Here is a 24,921-nt window from a genome sequence, read left to right as displayed (position 1 = left end):
GCTCAAGGCGCCAACTTGTAGACTCCAGTTTAAACTTTAAATGAGCAGCGAAACAGAAATAAAGGCATATGTTTTTCTCCTTCCGCAGGATGCTCTGCTGCAGCTGGCAGCCGTTGTCGATGTGCGCTCGCTGCGAGTGGCCCTTCGAGATGGCGTACAGACGCTGTTACCCCATGCGGTATGAAGACACGCACATACTTTTACAATAATCTCTACTAGTTAATGTGCCTTCCTTTATAGGACAGATATTCTGTATCCCATTACATTGAACCACCATTTATGTACAGTGCCCTCCATAATTATTGGCACCCCTGAAAAGATGTGTTTTTTAGCTTCTAATAATTGTTTTTTATTCAAATATGGGACCTTAATGGAAAAAAAGAAAAATCCAACCTTCAATACAAGTGCATTCATTCAGTGGGGGAAAAAATCCCACATAAAGAAATAATTATTTGACATCAAATAATGTGTGTCACAATTATTAGCACCCCTGGTGTTAATACTTTGAACAACCCCCTTTTGCCAACAAAACAGCACCTAATCTTCTATAATTTTTCACAAGCTTGATTTTGTGTCTGGTGAACCATTTCTGTGTAGATTTGGCCATATGTTTAGGGTCATTGTCTTGCTGAAAGACCCAGTGACCCAGCTTTCGGGCAGAGGGCAACAGATTATGATTTAAAATGTCCTGGTATTTCAAAGCATTCATGATGCCATGCACCCTAACACGGTTCTAAGGGCCTATGGAAGCGAAACAGCCCCACAGCATCACTGACCCACCCCCATACTTCACAGTGGGTATGAGGTGCTTTTCAGCATGCGCATCTTTAGTGGCCCGCCAGACCCACTTAGAGTGTTTGTTGCCAAAAAGCTCAATCTTGGTCTCACACAAAAATACACACGGTCCCAAGCTTCAACTGGGACCGTGTGCTTTGGTCAGATATATTGGTCAGAAAATTAGAAGCTAAAAAACACATCTCTTTCAGGGGTGGCAATAATTATGGAGGGCACTGTATATGGGATATACATTACATTCCAAAAAAAAAAAAAAAACTAATAAATGCTTCATTCTAGGAGTGTGTGTGTGTTTACACACTGGAAGGAAACTCGAGGCTGCTGTCTGACGACCCGTCGCATGAGCTGCCACAGGAGGGCAAGATCAGGTGTGTGTTGTTTTTTTCATGCGTGCGCAACACGCCACAGATGTTTGTTTTGAGTGGAGGACTGCTGTGCGCTGATTTGCAGGGGCTTTGTCAAGGGAGATGGTACCCTGAGAGGCAATGCAATAAGGGAAGGAAGAGGGGGTGATTATGAGCTCAATCACGTCACACACGGGCCTCTCTTAATACCTTTCAGTCTGCCATGACAACTGTGTTTCAATCCGCCTCTATTCCTTCTCAGCTAGCAATCACACTCCAAGGAGCCAGGAGACACATTCCTCATTTCACCACAAAAATGTTTCTAATGAACATCTAATTCATTGTAATAAAAAAACAAAACAAAAAAAACAGCAAATAGCAAAATATGTAGGCTTGTTGATATGGTTGACAATGACATTATGACAGCATTTTGGGCTCTTGGTAACATTTAATGAGCACATAGTGGAGTTTCACTTATTAGCATGGTTACTGACTGAATCAAGTTGATTGTGTACACTTTGAATATGAATGTTAATAATTCCGAAAGGTTTTTATAAGGATTGATATTTCACTTTCACAACATTTGCAACAGTTATACAACCACATAAATATGAAAACTACAAAACTTACCTGTAAATAATAATTCTGCAACGATGGTCATTTTTTATTTTTCTTCCTACTCACATTTGACAACACAAGCTAAACCGAATTGTAATGGTCATATCAACTACAAGCCTTCAGAGTTTACCTTGAATTTTAATAATGATAATATCAAGCCCTCTGAAAAAAAAAAATTGAAGGAACATATGCCACCCGACTAATGCGCCCACATAGCTTACATTACAAGGCTTACTACCTCAAAAACCTTAAATATCTTTAAAGGGAACCACGGATAGAAAGACTTGTAGTTCTTAAAAGATAAACGTTATTATTAGTATGTGTTGAAATAAATTGGTATTAAAACCCCCTTATACAATTTGTAAAATTAGTTTAACTAGCAGGTCGCCATTGTTGTCGACGTCGCGGGTGGTGGCGTCACTGGGTTACGCTGTCGGGCTTCCAGAGTATGACTTTAGCGACAAAAACATGTCATCTCTTCAGCCCTTTCCATTTGAACCCGAGAGGAACATTAGTAAGCATGACAGCACTATCGATATTTCACAAAACGAGCAGCAAAAGCAAAATAAACAGGAAAGACGGGATGAGACAAGACGAGAGTAGAAAAAAAAACTGTTCTGCCAAAATGTGCTACACCGGCGAAAATGTCTTGCAAGAAGCGAATTTGACACCCAAAGTACTGCCCTGCGCTTTCAGCATGTTTTGTTTAGATGCATACAGACAGAACATACTAAAGTTGCCTTAAGAAAATATTTAAACGTAGTAATATCAAATAAGGGTGGTTTAAATACGGTACGTGACTAATGCGGTCAATTGATCAACAATCTGCTTTAAAGCTACCACAAGAAAACACAATGCTTAAAAGTATGAGAGGGAAACACATGCAAAAAGGATTTTGAGGCAATGAAAAGGTAATAAAAGACTCCATAAAAACACAAATAGTAAATGTTCACCACTTTTAACCGATGTGCGCATGTGTTGGATGTCTTGCCGCGTAGAAGCAATTGCAGAACACCGGTTCGTCTAGTGATAGTGACAAACTACGTCATCACCCTGAGCGTTCATTGCGCGCATAAAAACATGGTACCCTCCGTAGGTCAAAACATGTACTAAATATTATAGATTTTTTAATCAATGGCAATATTTCATGTGTTTCTAATAACATATTTTAGTAAAAGCGAACAATTGTGGCTTATTAGAGCCTACAAGTCTTTTAAGTCCGAGGATCCCTTTAAGTCAGTTTACTCATATATATTTACTGTAACTGATCATTTACTGTACCGAAAACCACAATAAGTTACTAGATCAATGACCTCTACATACAAATTTAATTCGTCCCAGGACCTGGTTTGTAAGTCGAAGTGGTCATATGTCTAGCGGGATTTTCCCATGAGAATACATTATAAATGCTTAATACAGTGCCTTGCAAAAGTATTCGGCCCCCTTGAACCTTGCAACCTTTCGCCACATTTCAGGCTTCAAACATAAAGATATAAAATATTAATTTTTTGTCAAGAATCAACAACAAGTGGGACACAACTGTGAAGTGGAACAAAATTTATTGGATAATTTAAACTTTTTTAACACATAAAAAAATGAAAAGTGGGGCGTGCAATATTATTCGGCCCCCTTGCGTTAATACTTTGTAGCGCCACCTTTTGCTCCAATTACAGCTGCAAGTCGCTTGGGGTATGTTTCTATCAGTTTTGCACATCGAGAGACTGACATTCTTGCCCATTCTTCCTTGCAAAACAGCTCGAGCTCAGTGAGGTTGGATGGAGAGTGTTTGTGAACAGCAGTCTTCAGCTCTTTCCACAGATTCTCGTTTGGATTCAGGTCTGGACTTTGACTTGGCCATTCTAGCACCTGGATACGTTTATTTTTGAACCATTCCATTGTAGATTTGGCTTTATGTTTTGGATCATTGTCCTGTTGGAAGATAAATCTCCGTCCCAGTCTCAGGTCTTGTGCAGATACCAACAGGTTTTCTTCCAGAATGTTCCTGTATTTGGCTGCATCCATCTTCCCGTCAATTTTAACCATCTTCCCTGTCCCTGCTGAAGAAAAGCAGGCCCAAATCATGATGCTGCCACCACCATGTTTGACAGTGGGGATGGTGTGTTCAGGGTGATGAGCTGTGTTGCTTTTACGCCAAACATATCGTTTTGCATTGTGGCCAAAAAGTTCAATTTTGGTTTCATCTGACCAGAGCACCTTCTTCCACATGTTTGGTGTGTCTCCCAGGTGGCTTGTGGCAAACTTTAAACGAGACTTTTTATGGATATCTTTGAGAAATGGCTTTCTTCTTGCCACTCGTCCATAAAGGCCAGATTTGTGCAGTGTACGACTGATTCTTGTCCTATGGACAGACTCTCCCACCTCAGCTGTAGATCTCTGCAGTTCATCCAGAGTGATCATGGGCCTCTTGGCTGCATCTCTGATCAGTTTTCTCCTGGTTTGAGAAGAAAGTTTGGAAGGACGGCTGGGTCTTGGTAGATTTGCAGTGGTCTGTTGCTCCTTCCATTTCAATATGATGGCTTGCACAGTGCTCCTTGGGATGTTTAAAGCTTGGGAAATCTTTTTGTATCCAAATCCGGCTTTAAACTTCTCCACAACAGTATCTCGGACCTGCCTGGTGTGTTCCTTGGTTTTCATAATGCTCTCTGCACTTTAAACAGAACCCTGAGACCATCACAGAGCAGGTTCATTTATACGGAGACTTGATTACACACAGGTGGATTCTATTTATCATCATCGGTCATTTAGGACAACATTGGATCATTCAGAGATCCTCACTGAACTTCTGGAGTGAGTTTGCTGCACTGAAAGTAAAGGGGCCGAATAATATTGCACGCCCCACTTTTCAGTTTTTTATTTGTTAAAAAAGTTTAAATTATCCAATAAATGTTGTTCCACTTCACGATTGTGTCCCACTTGTTGTTGATTCTTGACAAAAAAATTAAATTTCATATCTTTATGTTTGAAGCCTGAAATGTGGCGAAAGGTTGCAAGATTCAAGGGGGCCGAATACTTTTGCAAGGCACTGTAAATACTGCTGTTACAATTGCAAACAGCAATTACACATAGTAACAAATACATTATAAGTAATGAAATAAGAGTACTTCTTAGTAGTACTTTAAAGTAAATGCACTTTTTTGTTTTGTTTTACATGAGTAAAAATATGATGTAGTGGATCCGATCACATCATTTTCAAAGTATCGAAATCGGCAAAAAAATATCGGCCATGCCTTTTTTTAATATATATATATATATTTTAATTCAATCGTTTTCTAATTGTATTTAACGGTACAGACATAATATGTTACACTTATCCAGAGTCTTTAGTTTAGGCTTAAGGTAGGGTTATCAAATTTATCCCTATAACGGCGGCAATTATTTTTTTATATAATGTGTCACATTAAAATATTTAAGGCAATTAATGCATGCGCTGCACTGACCCTCTCCCTCATTGTCGTGCTCAATCTGTAATGACGCCGTTTTACCTATATAGAGAGATACGAGGCAGCGCAAAATGAGGAGAGTTAATTTTGGCAGCCTTTGGAGCCTTTTTTTAATTGGCTAAAGCCTTACAATCCCTCTCCCTATTAGAAATATCATGGGAAGCAATGTGGGGAAGCAAGGTGGCAATTGATCTTTGTCTTAACACCTTACGTTATTTCCCAACGCAGAGAAGATATATCAATTGGTAGCACGACGCACAGTCATGGTTCCACTTCCCATCGTGTATTTGGGATGGCCACAGTATCATTTACTGAAAGCTCAACAAATACACTAGATGGCAATATTTAGTCACAATATACAAAGTCACAAGTCTTTCTATCCGTGGATCCCTCTCACAGAAAGAATGTTAATAATGTAAATGCCATCTTGAGGATTTATTGTCATAATAAACAAATACAGTACTTATGTACTGTATGTTGAATGTATTTATTCATCCGAGTTTTATTCATTTTTTTCTTAATGCATTTCCAAAATGTATATGATCGGGAAAAATTATCGGGAATGATTGGAATTGAATCGGGAGGGGAAAAAAGCAATCGGATCGGGAAATATCAGGATCGGCAGATACTCAAACTAAAACGATCGGGATCGGATCGGGAGCAAAAAAACATGATCGGAACAACCCTACTTTCTACTTTTACTTCACTACATTTTACAGCACGTATCTGTACTTTTTATTCCACTACTTTTCACATTTTCACCTGCGTTGCACATTATTTTTGTTTGTTTGTATGTTTTTTCTGACTGTGAAATGATTGTCTCGTTTTCATACCTCCAGCGTAATCGATAAGCCCAGTGTAACTATACCTTAATTGAGCACTAGAGGCAGCAACACAACTTCAAGCAAGATTAGGCAGGTGCACAAGATATTGACCAATAAAAACCAACAGTGTGAGCAGCGCGTCTTCAATTGGGTGCTGCACACTCTTGTACAGTAGGTGGTGGTATACACCAGATACTAGTAGATGCTTGCAATCCTACGTTAAGCAAAATTTTGGAATTTTTTAGTTTGTTAAGCTTCTGTTTACAGTGCAGCCAACTGTATTGCTTGTTTTATCCATTCAGCACAGTTTTAAATGAAATTGAGTAGTCAATGAATTTTCTGGTTCTTCGAATATTGGTTCAAATCTCTGTGTGTATATATATCACATTTCATCTCACAGTTTTACTTTTTACTTGCTTAACTTATAAAGACTGGCGTACGGAGGTCGGAGGAGATCATAGGCATATTCCGGCCATATTGTCGAGCGAGTTCACTGACATGCCCACCACGCTCATATTTTTCCATCATTTCCTTCTTAATTTCAATGGTAAGTGTCACCATTTCCATTTTTTTTCACGGACTACATTAACCTTCTTGGGACCCATGTTGATTTCTCTCACAACAAAATCCGCCGTGTGTCCATCTTGCGGAAAATCAATAAAATTGTGATGCTGACATAAATTGTCCTGTTTGTCGTCATATGTCGAGATGAATCATGAGATGGTCATATTTTACGTCGGATGTCGAAAGGATCGTATGTCGAGGTACCACTGTTTAAAGATTTGTGTTTTAGCTTGTTAGCACTGCAAGATCAAAGTGCATCAATTGTCCAAGTTGCCTTTCAAATACAAAAAAAAAAACTGCCAAAACCCATAAGGACAGATGTAACAATATTCTACACGATGACACGAGGAAGCTTCGTATGGTATAGGAATGCCTGCTAAATGCTGCACATGATTAGAAAATGGAATAAATGTGATCAAAATGACTTTCAGTGAGTTTCATCAAATAACTTCTTGTGGATGATAAAACCATATGAACAAAATTATTTGACTGGTTAGAAACAATATAAGTATCTGAGTAATGTGTGGGACATGCAAAAATGTACAGGAAAGAGACTTAAGGTATCTGATTGCTCTGGACTGGTCTGGCAATGGCCAGTGATAGTAAGACCTCTGAGTTTCATTATTCCGCTACATTTACATGACGTCTGAGTGATTGTGATGGGAACACCAAATGCACTTCAAATTGGTATTGACCTTTCTAAGTTTCGATCGTTTCGCTCCGCTTTCCCCTGCTTGATGATGCACTTCCTGTCTTCAGTGGCTGAAATGCTGCAGGGCCAATGCTCGAGTTCCAGCGGAGGGCCATCCATGCTATCAAAAGTGCTCTCTTTAAGCTTTGTGCTACTATCACAGCCACCCATGAGCCTGCGAAATCCAAACAGTGCATTATTGATGAAACTGTCTGCTTGTCAGACAAGAACCGTAATAGAAGTTTGCACACGTACATGTCCGTGCAGGCATGATCCCGCAATGACATACATATCAATAAAATGTACACAGAGGTGGGTAGTAATGGATTACATTTACTGTTACATTTACTTGAGTAACATATTGAAAAATATACATCTAAGAGTGGTTTTACTACACTATACTTTTTACTTTTACTTGGGTAGATTTGTGGAGAAGAAATGCTACTCTTATTCCGCTACATTAGGCTACACTTGAGTTGTTCCATTCTTTTCAACGTACATTGGTACCTCGACATACGATCGCTTCGACTCATGATCTTTTGGACATCCGACGTAAAATTTGTCTCGCCATTTGTGTCTACATCCGACGACATGCACGAAACACAACGATTTATGACAGCACCGCAGCCACCGCAGTGCGGATCCGTGAACTGGATAGACAATACAGCTAGAATATGTCGAAGATCTCGACGGCCTTCCTCCATTCGCCAGTCTGTAGAAGTTAAGGTGACAATTATTATTGTTGTAGCATCGCCAAAGAAATCGCCGGCTTCGTCAGGTTTCTAATCATTTATTCCATTAATTTGTGCAACCCAAGACGCCTACTGTCCGCCACAGTTGACGTCAGCAACAAAACATTAAAAGCGAGAGTAAAATCTCTACCGCACTCTCTATCTCACTGTCACGTCAGCCATGCGGTGCGTTCAGGTACAGCACGCAAAAAACATCCGCCAGATTAGAACCCGATTCGTTACACTATTACAGGAATTATTATTATCATAATATTATTTCGATTTTTATTTATAATTTATTTGTTTTGCTATGTGGAATTGCTATTTGTAATAATTCCTGCAATATTCATTAAGGATTTCGTGTAGGTTTTCGGGATGTGGAATTTAATCTTGCCCAACTTACGACCATTTCGACTTACAAACAAGGTCCTGGATCGAATTAACTTCATATGTAGAGCTACCACCGTATAAGATTTTATTTTATCTTTGCCAGAGGTGCGCACAGTGGCTCTACCAGTTTCACCAGTGGTCGCAACAATAATCATATGACTCCGTTATACCAATCAGACGTAACAATAGCTTGCATTCGGTAGTCCTATTATGCTGGCTTGTTCAATTACATGGCGTCTCTGAAAAATTATTTAAAGACGCCAAACTATTATAACTATTTTACAGGGTGCTGCTGTCAGCATTACTCGAAATCGTGTATGGTTTATTTGGCACTGTTAGACCACGGAAAACAGGAGATAGGATTGTTTTAATTTCATGGTAGGAAATATGGTTTCTCCACAAGAGGGCACTAATGCTCTTTGGACGGGTAATGTTTAATTTCTGTAGATTTTTCAAGTCAGAGTTCGATTATGGTTGTGTTTTTTGGTCTTAAATGGTTATGTAGTAGTTTATAGTACAGTTAAAAACAGTTCATATAGATGATGTTGTGCTGAGAAAAACTATACCTTTGCTTGAAAAAAAAAAAAAAAAAACACATTTTAAGCAGTTACTGATTACTAGAGTATTCTTTGCTCTGAATATTTTTTTTTACTTGTACTTGAGTAAATTTTTGGTTGACAAGTTTTACTTTTACTTGAGTATTATTATTTTGAAGTAACACTAATTTACCCACCTCTAAATATGCATGAAAACACGAAAATGTTTAGCCATTGTCCAACTCACACACACAGACATATACTTTATTTTATGTAACTTGTATTTTATACGTGACCTTTCTTAAATCTATGCGTCTAGATAATTTAAGTTACAAATTCATTTATAATCCAAATATTTATCGCATTTGAATTTAATACATTCAATGTGCCCTGGAAATAAAACTAATGGAGACCAGTTAGCTTCAGAATTGCTTGCATATTTAAAGTATACGTAATTGGATTTCGGCAGCACGGTGAATTAGTGGTGAGCATGTGCTCAAAGTTTGAAGATCAAGGGTTCAATCCTGGGCTCCGGCCTTCCTGTGTTGAGTTTGCATGTTCTCCCTGTGCCTGTGGATACTCTGGTTTCCTCCCACAATTCCCAACAACATATTCATGGGAGGCTGATTGGAAACTCCAAATTCCCCATAGGTGTTTTGTGAGTGTCAAAGGTTGTCTCCTTGTGCCTAAGATTTGCTGTCAGCCAGTTTAGGGTTTACCCTTTCTCCTGCCCATAGCTAGCTGGTATAGGCTCCAACACCCCCACGACCCGCGAGAGGATAAGCTGTGTTGAAAATTAATTGTGGAATTTCTGGGTCACAACAGTACGACAACTTGCATAATGTAATGATAGAGTTGTGTATGAAATTGTGCCTTTAAAAGGTAGCAAAAATCCAGTGGCGGATGCTGGCCTTTAAGGGGAAGCTCAAACTGTGTCCGCCTGTGAGTGCTTTGTGACGGTGGAGGAACTCAGCAGCACCCGCTGCTCAGTAAGGAAAGAAACTAGAGTGCCAGAAGTCTGGTCTCCAAACACAAGCAGCTACAATAGAAAGGCAAGGCAAATTTATTTATATAGCACAATTCAACACAAGGCAATTCAAAGTGCTTTACATCACATGAAGATCATAAAAATCACATTTAAATCAACACAACGTAGAAACGAAGACAGAAGATCGCTTTTAATCACAGAATAAAAATAAATAAATAAAATAAAAATAAAACAAAAACTACTACAAATAATAATAATTGAAACCAGCAATGGAGATAAAAACGAGGAATAGAAAGCAGGTAGATTGAAATATATAGACAGTTATAGATATGCAGTGCTAAACAAAAGCGTTTTTAGCCCTGATTTAAAAGAGCTAACAGTTTGAGCATACTTCAGACGTTCGGGTAACTTGTTCCAGAGGTGAGGAGCATAATAACTAAATGCTGCCTCACCCTGCTTGGTTCTTGTTCTTGGAACATGCAGAAGACCGGTTCCAGACGACCTTAGGGGTCTAGATGTCTCATAGGACTCTAACAAGTCAAGCATGTATTTTGGTCCAAGGCCATTAAGTGTTTTGTAGACGAGCAGTAGTATTTTATAGTCTATCCTTTGACTTACTGGAAGCCAGTGTAGCGATTTCAAAACTGGTGTAATGTGGTCCAGCTTCCTTGTATTTGTGAGGACTCTGGCTGCAGCATTCTGTACCAGCTGCAACTTCCTGACTGATTTTTTATCAAGACCTGTAAATATACCGTTGCAATAGTCCAATCTGCTGAAAATGAATGCATGCATAAGTTTTTCCATGTCAGAAGCCCCTTAATTCTGGTTATATTTTTTAGGTGGTAATAAGCGGATTTAGTGACGGACTTTAAATGGCTATCAAATTTTAGGTCTGAGTCAATAATTACGCCAAGGTTTCTGACTTGATTTGTAGCTGTAAGTGACATTGTGCTAAGTTGGCTGCTTATCTTTGACCTTTCCTTTTTTGGCCCAAAAATGATCACCTCTGTCTTCTGCACATTTAACTGGAGAAAATTCTGGCACATCCATTCATTGATTTGATGTATGCATTTGCTCAGGGTGACTAAGGGACTATAATCATGTGGGGACACAGAAATGTACAGTTGTGTGTCATCTGCATAGGCGTGATAGGAGATGTCATACTGTTCCATTATCTGAGCTAACGGAAGCATATAGATGTTAAATAAGAGTGGTCCAAGAATTGACCCTTGAGGGACTCCACACGTGAATTTGGTTCGTTCTGACTGATGGTTTCCGATTGACACAAAGAAATCCCTATCATGTAGATAGGATGTGAACCACTGAAGAATAGTGTCAGTAAGCCCTACCCAAAACACCAGTCGTTTTTAACTAAGCATGTGTCGCTAAGATGATTATAAAATTCATCGGTTCAACTCAAAACGACGGCATGAAAATTAAAAAATGCGTCCTGCGGGTGTTTATACGACAAGATCACTAATTCGCTCATTTCCCTGTCCGTCAAAAAGGGATTTAGATTTAGACAGATCATCCAATTATCATGAACAGATGCAGTGCGTCCGGGCCAGCCTAGCCCCGCCCACTGCCCAAAACCCCCAGAGACGCAGAACGTCCGATGGGCGGGATAAACCCAGCATTTAGCCAATGACTCGTCTCGTTTCGCTGTAGTGGAACAATGCATTCTCAACTCTAGAGAAGCACAGCTTCCCAACTGTGAAGCTGCAAGAATACATGAAAAGCAAGCCACATCGTAACCAGTGATAAGAAGCTAGTTCTGAACAAAAGTTGCACGTTGCGCTGTAGCGCATATTTAGTCAATGACATGTACATGCAATAGTATAAATGTGATCACTTATTTTTTGACATTTTGGGGGAAGCTCAGCTTCCCTTGCAGTCTTAGAGCAATCGCCTCTGCAAAAATCACTCCAGATTATTTGATAATGCAGTATGTTTATGAGTGTGATTGCCACTTACAGTTGCATACAACTCTACTAAATCACAAAGGATCTACAAACGAGGTTTTTTGAATTATCCAAACAAGTCATAAATGTTAGGAAGAACTCTCAGTATGATACAATTCAGTATAATACCTCTGTAAAAGAATAAATAAATTAATTAATTCTTCTTGATAGGTTGAATTAAAACTATTGTATTGTTTCTTTCCTTTCCTTTTTCCTTTCATAAAGGAAAAGCATCAGACCAACTCTTGCAATGAATATATTTTTTCATGTGATGTTAAATGTGTGTGAATATGTGTATATAATTTTTTATCTCATAGAAATTATCCGTGAAAAAAAAGTTTTTTCCAAGAAAATGTTTTGAATATCTTGAACTGTACTTGAATAATTTTCTGCGGTTAAAGTTGAGATTGTCTAAGTATTTTAAGGAAACGATTAAACTCATGCAAAGCCTTTTTCACAGCTTGCGGTCCTCATTAATCTAGTCACCTCCACAGTCAAACAGCTTGCCAAGGCTGTTTTTATCTGGTCTCTAACAAGAACTATCGCTTGTCAGGCACACTGGACACAGCAGTTGTCATAGCAATCTTTACAATTTTTTTACCAAGCCGGGTATCATTTCTGCAAATTTACTGATGGCTATATAATGTTTCATGTGGTGCTGAATCTCAGCCATTGCGTTATGTCCACACGACCTGAAATCCTTCCACTTTTGACATTTTAGCCTGCTCCTGCCTAATTTCATAAGATATTGACTAACACATCAATCAATTCTAATATCAAATTAGCATCTGAAGGTCACACAATATTAATTTACTTGAATACTTTATACCGGCCATTTTGGGCAGTCAAATAGGAAAGCATATCTGTTCTAGAATTTTGTTAAATGCAGTCTTGTTTTTGGTAGCCCTATTCAGTTTCGTCTTAGTCTTTTGGACAACAATACTTATTACTCTAAGTCACATTTTAGTCATCTCAAAATGTGTTTGTAAAATTAAAAATATATATATACAGTATTCCAAAAATAAATAAATAAATGTTTCCAATGATTTTGAATGAACATTTACAGACAAGCACACATTATAGCATCTACACATCTATCACAAACTTGGTGATTACACACACTCAGCAGGAAAACAGGTTATTATTTTCAGTTAATTATACCCACCTGGATGCCACGAACTGTATGTAAAAAGGTGTCCGAGAGTTTAAGAGGAAGGTCGCCGTTAGCTTTAGCCAAATGCTAACGCGAATGCTGTGCTAACGTGAATGCTATGCTAATTCGACAAGTTACATTTAGTGTATGATTATAGCTCAGCAGAGTCACCACAGACCAAAGGCTAAAGTAACATTGCAAACTCTCTGGCCAAGAAAACAAATCTTATCATGTGTGCAAGGAGACTGGAGACACACTGGTGAGTCGGGAAGGTTGGAGGGCCCGCAACACGTCAGGAATGACACAACCAGACGCTGCACCAATGTAGGCTAACTACACATAAAATGTCACACATTGTGAACATGTTGCAAAAACTATTGCGCATTTTCGTCTCGTTCTCGTCTCGAAAACGAAAACTGGCTTAAAAACTGTTTTAGTCTCCCAAAACACGTTTTTAGCTTGCAATAGACTCATCACAGTCATGAAAAGAAGTGTTCGTTGACAAAATATTTTCATTAACGTCATCAATGACAACACTGGTTCAATGTCTGATATTAGCTGCCTTACAAGCAGAGGTGGGTAGTAACGCGTGACATGTAGTCCATTACATTTACTTGAGTATCTTTTTGTGAAAAACATACTTCTTAGAGCAGTTTTACTAAGCTATACTTTTTACTTTTACTTGAGTAGATTTGTGAAGAATAAACGCTACTCTTACTCCGCTACTTTGGGCTACACAAGAGTCGTTACATTTTTCTTCTTTATTGTACTTATTAGATTTTTTTTTTTTTTTTTGCCAGCAATACCAAGATGTCACAACAATAATCACATGACTCCATTACACCAATCTGACGCAAGCTTGCCGTTCTATGATCACGCCAGCCTGTTCAATCACATGGCGTCTTTAAAGCACCATAAAAAATGAAGTATTTGACGTGGAGTGCTGCCCTCAACATGACTCGAAAGCACGGATTTAAACCCCTCTCCCAGTTTTTAATCTGGCTCCGTTTGACCACGGAAAACCGCATATATGATCCTTTTAATATCATAACAGGAACTATGAAGGAACTATTTACTATTCAAACTACGAACTATTTTCTCCACTAGAGGGCACTCATGCTGTTTGGATGAAGAATGCTTCATTTCTGTCTTTGATTTTTTCTTTCGCTGGAATTCAATGACCCCCCTCCCCCTTGGCTTAATGTGGTTATGTAATGGGTTATTGTACAGTATCATTCTAACCACAGTTCATATAGATATAATTTTCCCGAGGGAAAAAATACAATTGTTTAAAAAAATAATAATAATAAATCAAACAAAAATAAGAAGTTACTCATAATGTTACTCATTACTTGAGTAGTTTTTTCACTGGATACTTTTCTACTTGTGTACATTTTTTGGATGACTTCTTTGACTTTTACTTGAGCAATATTATTTTGAAGTATCGCTACTGTTACTAATTTTTGACTACCCACCTCTGCCTACAAGTGTAAATCTTTGTAGCTAAATTATATAAAACGACTTATAACATCGCATGAAAAAGCATGGGAGAAGAGTTTAAAAAGGCTTTCTCACCGTAAACTCACTTAACATAAATATTTGCATTATCAATTGATTGATAATTTAATCCATTGGAAAAGGTCACACATAAAATACATGTTTTGTATGATAAAGGTTTGTGTACAGTATGTGTTTTGGACTGCATTGGTTTAATAAACCAGTCAATGTAATTGACACATCCAAACACAACCTCTCATTTCAAAACCTTTTCATAAAGACCATTTAAGCATGACTTCCTAAAGGTATTGAGTATATTGACAATGTTTCTGAAGCAGAAAAAGATGTTTCTCTGGACTTTAACATCTGTTTTACTCCAAATAAGAACAATCTGCACATACTGTAACATTCTAAAACTTCAGATTAGTAACAAGTGACTCAGATGTTGATGCACATTAAAGTGCTTTACGTGTTTCACTGATGGTTGTGCACTTATGCCTAATGAAGCTCACAATGTACATTTAGGAGAGATTCAATGTCATTAGTGCAACCCTGATGTGGTTAATTAGGACATGATGAAGTCCTCACTCCCACATATACTCATTAGGTACATTTGTACTCATCTTATGGTGTAATGTGCCTACAATAGCTGTATCACAAATTGTGTCTTTACCAACACTGTACATTTAAATTACACTAATGCTGTGTGCATGTCACAGCCTTCACTGAACTGAAGTGACACTTCAGTGTCTACACTCTGGAGGTAAACAATGTACTTTTCTACTGTGTAATTACATCTATTTTCAGTGGCAAAATAAATTATAGTGGTGATCCTCGTGACCCACTATGGGAGTTACTGTATTTGCTTTTTACCCTCCCGTGTGTGAATTTACTCAGTGGCTATGATGTAAATCCATTTCGAAAATGGGCAACACATAAAGGTCAATTCCCTTTGCCGCCATTGTAAGCTCTGACAATAATGCTTTTTGACTCATACACACTGTTTCTTAGTGAGATGAATGAATGGCCGCTTAAAAGTCATTCACATTTGACTGCAATGCTCCAAGCAGAATTCAGATGCTTCGAGCATGTAAAGGCTTTGTTTTGTTATGAATTTACCAGTATGCATGGGTGAAAAGACACTTTTTATTTGTCATATTCATAATAATGATTAAGGCAGGCTCCTGTTACAGATTTGAGTTTGGCCTGCGACGACTACATTCATATTCACACATTAAAAGTGTGGTCAACATTGAAACAAAAAATAGATACAGCTGGGTTTGACATTCTAAATGGCCTGGTTGCCTGGACGTACTTTGAAAACCGTCAGGGCCACCAGAATGCTCCAACCACCGGCCCGGAGGGGCCAGTAAAAATAATGCGTTGCTTAAAAAAATATATATATATATTTCACATTCATTCCCAGTGTTTCTGAGTTTTAATGACGTTAAGCTACACCGATCAAAGACAACCTTATTATGTCTATGCAGCCAGCTGTTGCTCTCTGAGGGGCGTAAACAGTAAGCAAAACCCGTTCACTCTGAGCTCCTGATTACTGCTGCTGATTGATTGTCAGCATCTCAGTGTCCACCTAACGTTATACTACAAGACGACATGTTTCTGAAACCCCCAGCACCCGGCCGAGCACCGTGAAAAAAGGACCACTCAAGAAAGAGAAAGTTATCATGAGGAGTTGAGGGAAAGCGAAGTCCAATATGAAAATAAAAGAGAGAGAAAGGTTCAGCCCCAGTGGCTAGACCGCTGGAGTTGGCTTGGCTATGATGAGACAAAAAAACTAGGTTTTCTGTGAGGTGTGCAGATCAATGCCTACATATGCAGACAAGTAAGTTAGAGAAAAGTTCATGCATAGACTTCATAATGAATTGACAGGACACGGGGCGCGGGGCCGATTCATAGGGGGCCTATCTCCGTCAAAGCTGACCGAGTGGAAACACAGACACAGAGCTTTTTCTATCAAAAATTCTTGTGAATAAATGCTTAAATCCCCAAATTCTTTATAGATATGAACTTTAAACAGTCTCCATTCTGGGTTAAAAGCAAGAAAAAAACAAAACGTGGAGTTAGCATTTATTTTACGTAAATATCGCGAACTATGAGGCTAGTCAATAAGCAAATTAGCGCCCGCCCTATCACAGACAAAGAGCTTTTTCCGTTGAAAATTATTGTGAATAAATGCTTAAATCCCTGTATTCTTTATAGTAATGGACTTAAAACAGTCTCGATTCTTGGTTAAAAGCAAAAAACGTGCAGTTAGCATTTATTTTACGTAAATATTGCGAACTATGTAGCTAGTCAGTAAGCAAATTAGCGGCCGCCATATCACAGACAAAGAGCTTTTTCCGTTGAAAATTCTGATGAATAAATGCTTAAATCCCTGAATTCTTCATAGATATGGACATAAAACAATATCTATTCTTGGTTAAAAGAAAAAAAAACGGGCAGTTAACATTTATTTTATGTAAATATGTTGAATGTGCTGCTAGTCTTTAAGTTACTGTGGCGGCCCCCTTAGTACAACAAACAGCTTTTTGCATTGAAAATTCTTGTGAATAAATGCTTAAATCCCTGAATTATTTATTGAAATGGACGTAAAACAGTCTCGATTCTTGGTTAAAAGCAAAAAAGCAGACAATTGGCAGTTATTTTACGTAAATATTGCAAAGTATAACGCCAATGCTGTAACAGCCAATTTCTCCCATTCATTCTTTTCAGAACGTTTCAAAATGCATGCATGGTACAATAAATATAATGATTACCTTGAATCCTTGAACAAATCACTCCTGAGACAATCCTTCCTGTTTGTATGCAGTACAGCTTTCATACTTTTCCAACCTAAATCCGGCGTTAGATGACTGCATGTGACCGACTGCTAATAAATGAAGCGGAGTGTGGGACGACCTCTTTCGGGAAGGCGTGACGCAGTGAATGTGCAGGGAATGTGTCACGTCAATATATTATCAAGTCTATGAGTTAACGAGTATTAAACCTATGGTAAAAACATAACGTGATCATTCATCCACGTAACTAGGGAGAAGATAATACTGTCATAACAAAGGTCTAGCTTGAAAATCGTTAGCCATAATTGCCTTCGTCATCGCTGACTTCAAGGATTGTTGCCACGACAACTGAGCTAGAGGAGACTTCCAGAGGGCGGTAAGGGGAGAACAGGAAAGCTTCGCCCAGGCATGGGGCTCTTCCTTGGGCCCACCTCCCCCTGGAACCTAGTAAATGTTGGCTATGCTGGAGTGATTATGGTTTTGGAAGAGGATTATTTGTACTAGATTCATGTTTTTGCACCATTTTGCTGCACTCTTCATTTAATCTACCTTAAAAAAAAAAAAAAAAAAAAGTGTTATTTATGTTATTCAAGAAAATTGTTGTTTTTCGGGATTATTGGTATTAATAACTGACACATTGACCTGGGCCATTGGTTTTGATAGTGGGGCCAGTGAACATCAAATGCTACTGGCCCAGAGTGGCTAATTTCACTAATTGTCAGCCCCTGGGTACAGTATACGGATTGAAAAGAAGACGGGCCATCAATCAAAGCTATTGCTTAAACACTGGCAATATCCAATACAATCATTTGGAATGTCCTAAAAAAGAAAGAAACCACAAGTGTACCACGAAACAGACATCAAACTGGTAAATCGGGGAACAGTTGATCCTTTGTCTCATATTCCTCTTTCGATGTCAACCCCAAATCTTTGGAATGGAAATTGAAGTATTTGGCTTCAGTGTTATAATACTTTTGGAGGGCAGTGCACTTCCAGATAGACAGACATTATTCCATCAAATTGATGTATTTCACAATCCATAATAGGTCTGCTCAGATGTTTTTGTCTTTGACCCGTCCTCTCATGCAGGCACATGTTCTTTCAATTTCCTCCAGTTGTCCTTTGTTGATATTTGGCTTTCTGTTTTTCACGCTATCCTGTGGGTTAACTGCATTTGTCCAACTTAAATCAAACGTGTTGTTTCCTCGTCCCCAGGAGTGTTGTTGACCAGCTGAACCGATGTCAATGTGCCGGCTTCCCCTCATTGGAACTGCCTGAAAAATACAAAATCTGTCTTGCAGCACCACTAAAGGCACACCAAAGAGGTTTGTGGATGCAAAATGTACTGTATGCCAAATTAATAAAGCAAAAATTACATTAATTTCATATTTAAGGATTTATTATTTAAAAAAGAAGCTAAATATAATTGTATCCCCAAGTGTTTGCTATTTACCAGAATTCCTTTACAGTAAATGTGATTGATTTTTGAATAATTTGTTGAGTCTTCATATCCTCATCCCTGTTCAAATTAGCAAATTTTTAGTAACTCGCTGAAATTTAACCCTTTCATGCACAATTTTTTTCTGATTTTTTTTTTCTTTAATTACAATTATGTAAGACATTGGTCTCAAACTTGCGGCTCAAGGTACAAATACGGTCTATGGGACGATATGTTGCGGCCCCCATTTGACATCCAATTGTAGTATTAGTGTTGCCTACATGTATTTTGCAATTAATAATAAATATACATATATATACATGCATACAGTTGGGCAAATAAGTATTTAGTCAACCACTAATTGTGCAAGTTCTCCCACTTGAAAATATTAGAGAGGCCTGTAATTGTCAACATGGGTAAACCTCAACCATGAGAGACAGAATGTGGGAAAAAAAACAGAAAATCACATTGTTTGATTTTTAAAGAATTTATCTGCTAATCATGGTGGAAGTATTTGGTCAATACCAAAAGTTAATCTCAATACTTTGTTATGTACCCTTTGTTGGCAATAACGGAGGCCAAACGTTTTCTGTAACTCTTCACAAGCTTTTCACACACTGTTGCTGGTATTTTGGCCCATTCCTCAATGCAGATCTCCTCTAGAGCAGTGATGTTTTGGGGCTGTCATTGGGCAACACGGACTTTCAACTCCCTCCACAGATTTTCTATGGGGTTGACATCTGGAGACTGGCTAGGCCACTCCAGGACCTTGAAATGCTTCTTACGAAGCCACTTCTTTGTTGCCCTGGCTGTGTGTTTGAGATCATTGTCATGCGGAAAGACCCAGCCACGTCTCATCTTCAATGCCCTTGCTGATGGAAGGAGATTTTCACTCAAAATCTCTCGATACATGCCCCTATTCATTCTTTCCTTTACACAGATCAGTCGTCCTGGTCCCTTTGCAGAAAAACAGCCCCAAAGCATGATGCTCCCACCCCAATGCTTCACAGTGGGTGTGGTGTTCTTCGGATGCAATTCAGTATTCTTTCTCCTCCAAACACGAGAACCTGTGTTTCTACCAAAAAGTTCTATTTTGGATTCATCTGACCTAACACTTTCTCCCAGTCCTCTTCTGGATCATCCAAATGCTCTCTAGCGAACCGCAGACGGGCCTGGACGTGTGCTTTCTTCACCAGGGGGACAGGTCTGGCAGTGCAGGATTTGAGTCCCTGGCGGCGCATTGTGTTACTAATAGTAGCCTTTGTTACTGTGGTCCCAGCTCTCTGTAGGTCATTTACTAGGTCCCCCCGTGTGGTTCTGGGATTTTTGCTCACAGTTCTCGTTATAATTTTGACGCCACGGGGGTGAGATCTTGCAAGGGGCCCCAGATCGAGGGAGATTATCTGTGGTCTTGTATGTCTTCCATTTTCTGATTATTGCTCCAACAGTTTATTTCTTTACACCAAGCGTTTTACCTATTGCAGATTCAGTCTTCCCAGTCTGGTGCAGGTCTACAATTTTGTCTGTGGTGTCCTTCAACAGCTCTTTGGTCTTGGCCATAGTGGAGTTTGGAGTGTGACTGACTGAGATCGTGGACAGGTGTCTTTTATACCGATGAGTTAAAACAGGTGCCATTAATACAGGTAACGAGTGGAGCCTTGTTAGACCTCGTTAGAAGAAGTTAGACCTCTTTGACAGCCAGAAATCTTGCTTTTTTTGTAGGTGACAAAATACTTATTTTCCACTCTAATTTGAAAATAAATTCTTTAAAAATCAAACTATGTGATTTTCTGTTTTTTTTTTCCACATTCTGTCTCTCATGGTTGAGGTTTACCCATGTTGACAATTACAGGCCTTTCTAATCTTTTCAAGTAGGAGAACTTGCACAATTGGTAGTTGACTAAGTACTTATTTGCCCCACTATATATCTATAACGGAAAACACTCAGGTGACTTGTAGTTCCGCTCTGAGACCCCCAATTTGGCCAAATTTCGAAATTGTCCGATATGCATGTGTGATACATCAATGGAAAGCTTAAAATCTCAATTTTCTAGGGGAAGAAAAATTTTGAACAGGAGGGCATTTAAAAAAAATTTTTTTTTTTTTAAACAGCAAAACCCTAACTGGAGGTGAGAGCACGAGAGAGCAGAAATAAAGACGCCATGATTTTAATTATATTATCGCGTACTTACCTTGTTTCGATCCAAAAACTCCATGTACCATGTATCATCGAGTGTTAAGACAGCCACAGCCGTATTTTGGGGGGATTTTATGGGTGAAACATGGTAAAATAACAAGGGTCGCTATGCAGAAATTGCACACATCAGGGAGTGGTCGAGATGTTCTTTTTCATATATTTACCCTTTTAAACCTTTTTTTTCAATTTTTCTTTATTTTGATCGATTATTTATCGTCTAACATATCAGGGAAAATGCGACAGTAACAAAAAAATACAATGAAGTGATAGTTATGAGGTAGATATCCGTGACTTTTTATAGTCGCCATTTTTTACATTGTGACGTTTTTCTTTTAAGTTTAAATATTTTTTTATAATTTTACAGTCGTTTTTTTTTTTAAACGAAATATTAGACATCAATTAATGATCCTAAGCTAAAAATGACAGACATTTTGTTTAATAAATATAATTACTGACCTTCTTTTTAAGGCTAGGTTGAAACAAAAGCGGTTGCGCAACGTCTGTAAACGGAGGTTTCCAGGGTAAAACGGACAAATTAAAGATAGTTCGGGGCATTATGCGCCATGAATCTGCTATGGCAGCATATAGACATATTGTTCTATCAAACACAACAGTTCTTCTGGCTTAAAATACAGCAGTTTATTTCAAAGAAGCAAGAGCAGAAACTGCTTTTTCATTCTTGTCTGTGTTTTCCTTGAAGCATTGATTTTGGGGGCTGGGAAATCATTTATTTAATCAGTAATCCTTTTAAAAGAATTTAGAGAAAGGCACTCTTAAGAAAGCCAAATGATTTATTATAATGAATCTATTATTATAAGTAAAATAGAATGAATAAAATAATTTTTAAAAATTAAAGCTTAAAAATAAATAAATAAAAGTAAAATTTAAAGACAAATTAAAAATAAAACGTCACCTGTCATGAATTGAGAAAAAATTTAGAAGACAAATAAAGACATGATTTTAAATAGGTTTCATGGACCTCAGTAAAGTTGACTCAAGTTTATACAAAAATGATGCCAATTGTTTGTGCTACTTTACCGCTAGTTGTTGGAACACCCCTCTGTTATTGAAAGAGTTGGTACGCTCCATCAGCTGCGGGAGTTAGATACAGAAAAGCTGTAAGGTCATCACTCGAAATTAAAATTTCAATATCTATAAAACGATAGCAGAACAAACTATAATTTTTACAGCACAAAACAGCACAAACGATTGACACAATTTTTAGACATTTTTAATCAAAATGGGGGGCTGGTTAACCTCAGACTGGCCTATATAAAGTCAATCGCTTCCAGCCCCTCCCTGTTAAAATGGATTGGACGTTTATTTCCCTCAACACATACTCAGTGACCTGGGCTGGCAATATATTAGTTAAACTAACGATAACTTTGATTGATTGAGATGTGAGCTATCGTGACCGCTTTCCCTGAAGTGGTTCAAAGACTATTCACTAAAACACATCAAAAATACTCATCAGTGATTGTGCTTTATTAACCAAACACTGTACATAGACAGTGTATGTTTAATTTGTTGAGGATATGTGTCCTCCTGTGCATGCTGGACTCCTTAAAGTACAAAATAGGAGAAAACAAATGTCTGGATTGTGGACAAAAGGCAAAAAGAAAAAAGGCAAGTCGAAGACATGTACCCTCTTATTGTCTTAGGATACAATAAAAAAAAAAAAAACTGCAATCTAAAGCACACTTGAAGTAGAGTGGTGTGAAAAAGTATATAAACCTTTTGGAATTTGACACATTTCTGCATAAAATCACCATCAAATGTGATCTGACGTTTGTCAAAATCACACCAATGAAAATTCAGTGTCAGCTTTAATTAAAACCACCCAAACATTCATAGGTTTTCATATTTTATTGAGGATAGCATGCAAACAATGACAAAAGGGGGGAAAATAAGTAAATGAACCGGACTTAAAGAGCAATTGAAACCTATTTTTAGCAAACATTTTAAGTCAGATGTGTGCCCGACCGCTGATCAGTGGTTTAAAGCTGCCCTGCCCACTGTAAAACAAACCCCTGGTAAGAAATGTCTTGATGAGAAGCATTGTCTGATGTGCATCCTGGCTCAGTCAAAAGAGCTGTCTGAAGACCTGCGATTAAGGATTGTTGATTGGTATAAAGCTGGGAAAGGATAAAAAACCATCTCAAATATTAAATGTGATGGTTCACTTACTTCTTTTTCCCCCCCTTCTGTCATTGTTTGCATACTATCCTCATTAAAATATGAAAACCTGTCAATGTTTGGGTGGTTTTAGTTAAAACAGACAATGTTTTTTCATCAGTGTTATTTTGACAAAGATCAGCTCACATTTGATAGTGATTTTATGCAGAAATGTGAGAAATTCCTAAAGGTTTACTTTTTTCATACCACTGTATATTTCTACATGTATATGCTGAAATATTAAATCAAACAAAATTGATTGAGAAACACTCGTTTACCTGGGAGGATAAGTGGTACCGAAAATGGATGGAGGCAGGCATTCGCATGTCGTGTAAATTGAACTTTCATCAATGTTTTTCTTTTAAAAATGTCCTGATGCATTTTTGCAATGATGAAAATAACAAGTATTTTGCAAGGGCGCGTGTTGTGTCCTTGTTGAATTCATGTTCGATTCATGCATTTCTATTAAGAATAGCAACAAGGAAAACAAATTGGATTTGAAAAAGAAGATTAAGAGTAAAGCAAGGACAAAGAGGGGAAATGAAAGGGTGCTTAAAGAAGTGAATATAAATGAATGCCTTAAGCAATCTTCTGTTTCGCCTGCCTTCTTTCAATGCTTCCTTTTATCGTTTCTTCTTTTCTTTCAGCTGTTGTTATTCCTATCTTGGACCAGGAGCGGACCAAAGCCATTGCTGTCTTACTGGTTAGTCCTTGCTTGACGTCGCAAACCCACATAGTCAATAAAAACTACTACAGTGCTGGCCAAAAGTATTGGCACCCCAGCAATTCTGTCAGATAATGCTCAATTTCTCCCAGAAAATGATTGCAATTACCATGGGCGGAGTTTGACTTTTGGGGCAGTGGGGGCACAACATGTTGATGACCCCGAAACGTAGTGTCAGCAATAAAATTAACTTACAAGAATATTTAATAATAAGTTGACAATGAGCGTTTTTTTTTTCTCCATCATTCTTGAGGGGAATTCTACATCAGGCTGTTTAGGCAATACTTTTCGCCAAGATTGTCATCCATTGAATATGGTATGCCCGTCGGTGTCGTGCCAATGCAGTCACCACAGTCAAAAATTGTATCCCCTGGGCGGAGCCATACGGAGGTAGATTTGTGTCTTTATTTTTCAACCAAAAAAAATGTTGCTTCAATTTTTAAAAAAATGGGTTTGAATGCAAAAATAAATTTGAAACTCAATGTGTTTGAATGCAAAAATAATTTTAAAACTCAAAAAACTATATTAAAATAAAATGCATGTGAAAGCTTTTTTTTTTTTTAATTGATTGAGGTCAAGTTTTTTTGATTGAAGCAACGTTTTTGATTGAAGTAATGTTGATTTGTTTTTGGGCCACATTTTGACTAGGACATTTTTGTTACCGTATTATGATTCAGTCAAAAATAAGTTGCTTCAAAAAAATATAGATTTTTAAAAAGAAAATCACTTCAATCAAAAAAATTAAAATTTCAATCATAAAAAAAGTTTATGAATGCAAAAAAATATTTGAGATTGAAAAATTTGCATTTGAACACTTAATTTTTCATTGAAAAAGTTTTCTTTGATTGAAGCAATCCTTTTTGTGTTTGGGCCATATTATGATTAGGACATTTGTGTCTAAATCATTCAATCCCCCTCAAAAAATTGCTTCAATCAAAAAAATAAAAAAAATAAATAAAAAAACATTTCGGTCAAAGAAAAAAATCATTTTTTAAAATATTTTTTTCAAAAAAAAAAAATTTTTTTTTTAATCATA

At 37.8% G+C, this 24,921-nt stretch overlaps 1 protein-coding gene across 2 annotated transcripts in view; it reads left to right on the top strand.

Moving 5' to 3' along the window:
• Positions 1 to 24,921, top strand: part of LOC130917493 (cGMP-dependent 3',5'-cyclic phosphodiesterase) — a 384,643-nt gene that overhangs the window by 301,733 nt on the left and 57,989 nt on the right. For both annotated transcript variants that reach the window (XM_057838955.1, XM_057838956.1), the window contains exons 3-6: positions 89 to 178; positions 1,075 to 1,163; positions 18,567 to 18,676; positions 23,809 to 23,864. In XM_057838955.1, coding sequence (XP_057694938.1) covers positions 89 to 178; positions 1,075 to 1,163; positions 18,567 to 18,676; positions 23,809 to 23,864 — 345 coding nt within the window. The remainder of the gene's footprint in view (positions 1 to 88; positions 179 to 1,074; positions 1,164 to 18,566; positions 18,677 to 23,808; positions 23,865 to 24,921) is intronic.

Source organism: Corythoichthys intestinalis, chromosome 6 (genome assembly GCF_030265065.1).
Source record: "Corythoichthys intestinalis isolate RoL2023-P3 chromosome 6, ASM3026506v1, whole genome shotgun sequence".
In the NCBI taxonomy this organism is placed as follows: Eukaryota; Metazoa; Chordata; class Actinopteri; order Syngnathiformes; family Syngnathidae; genus Corythoichthys; species Corythoichthys intestinalis.
Note: the sequence above shows the minus strand (reverse complement) of the source record. Positions and strands in the feature narration are given on the sequence as shown.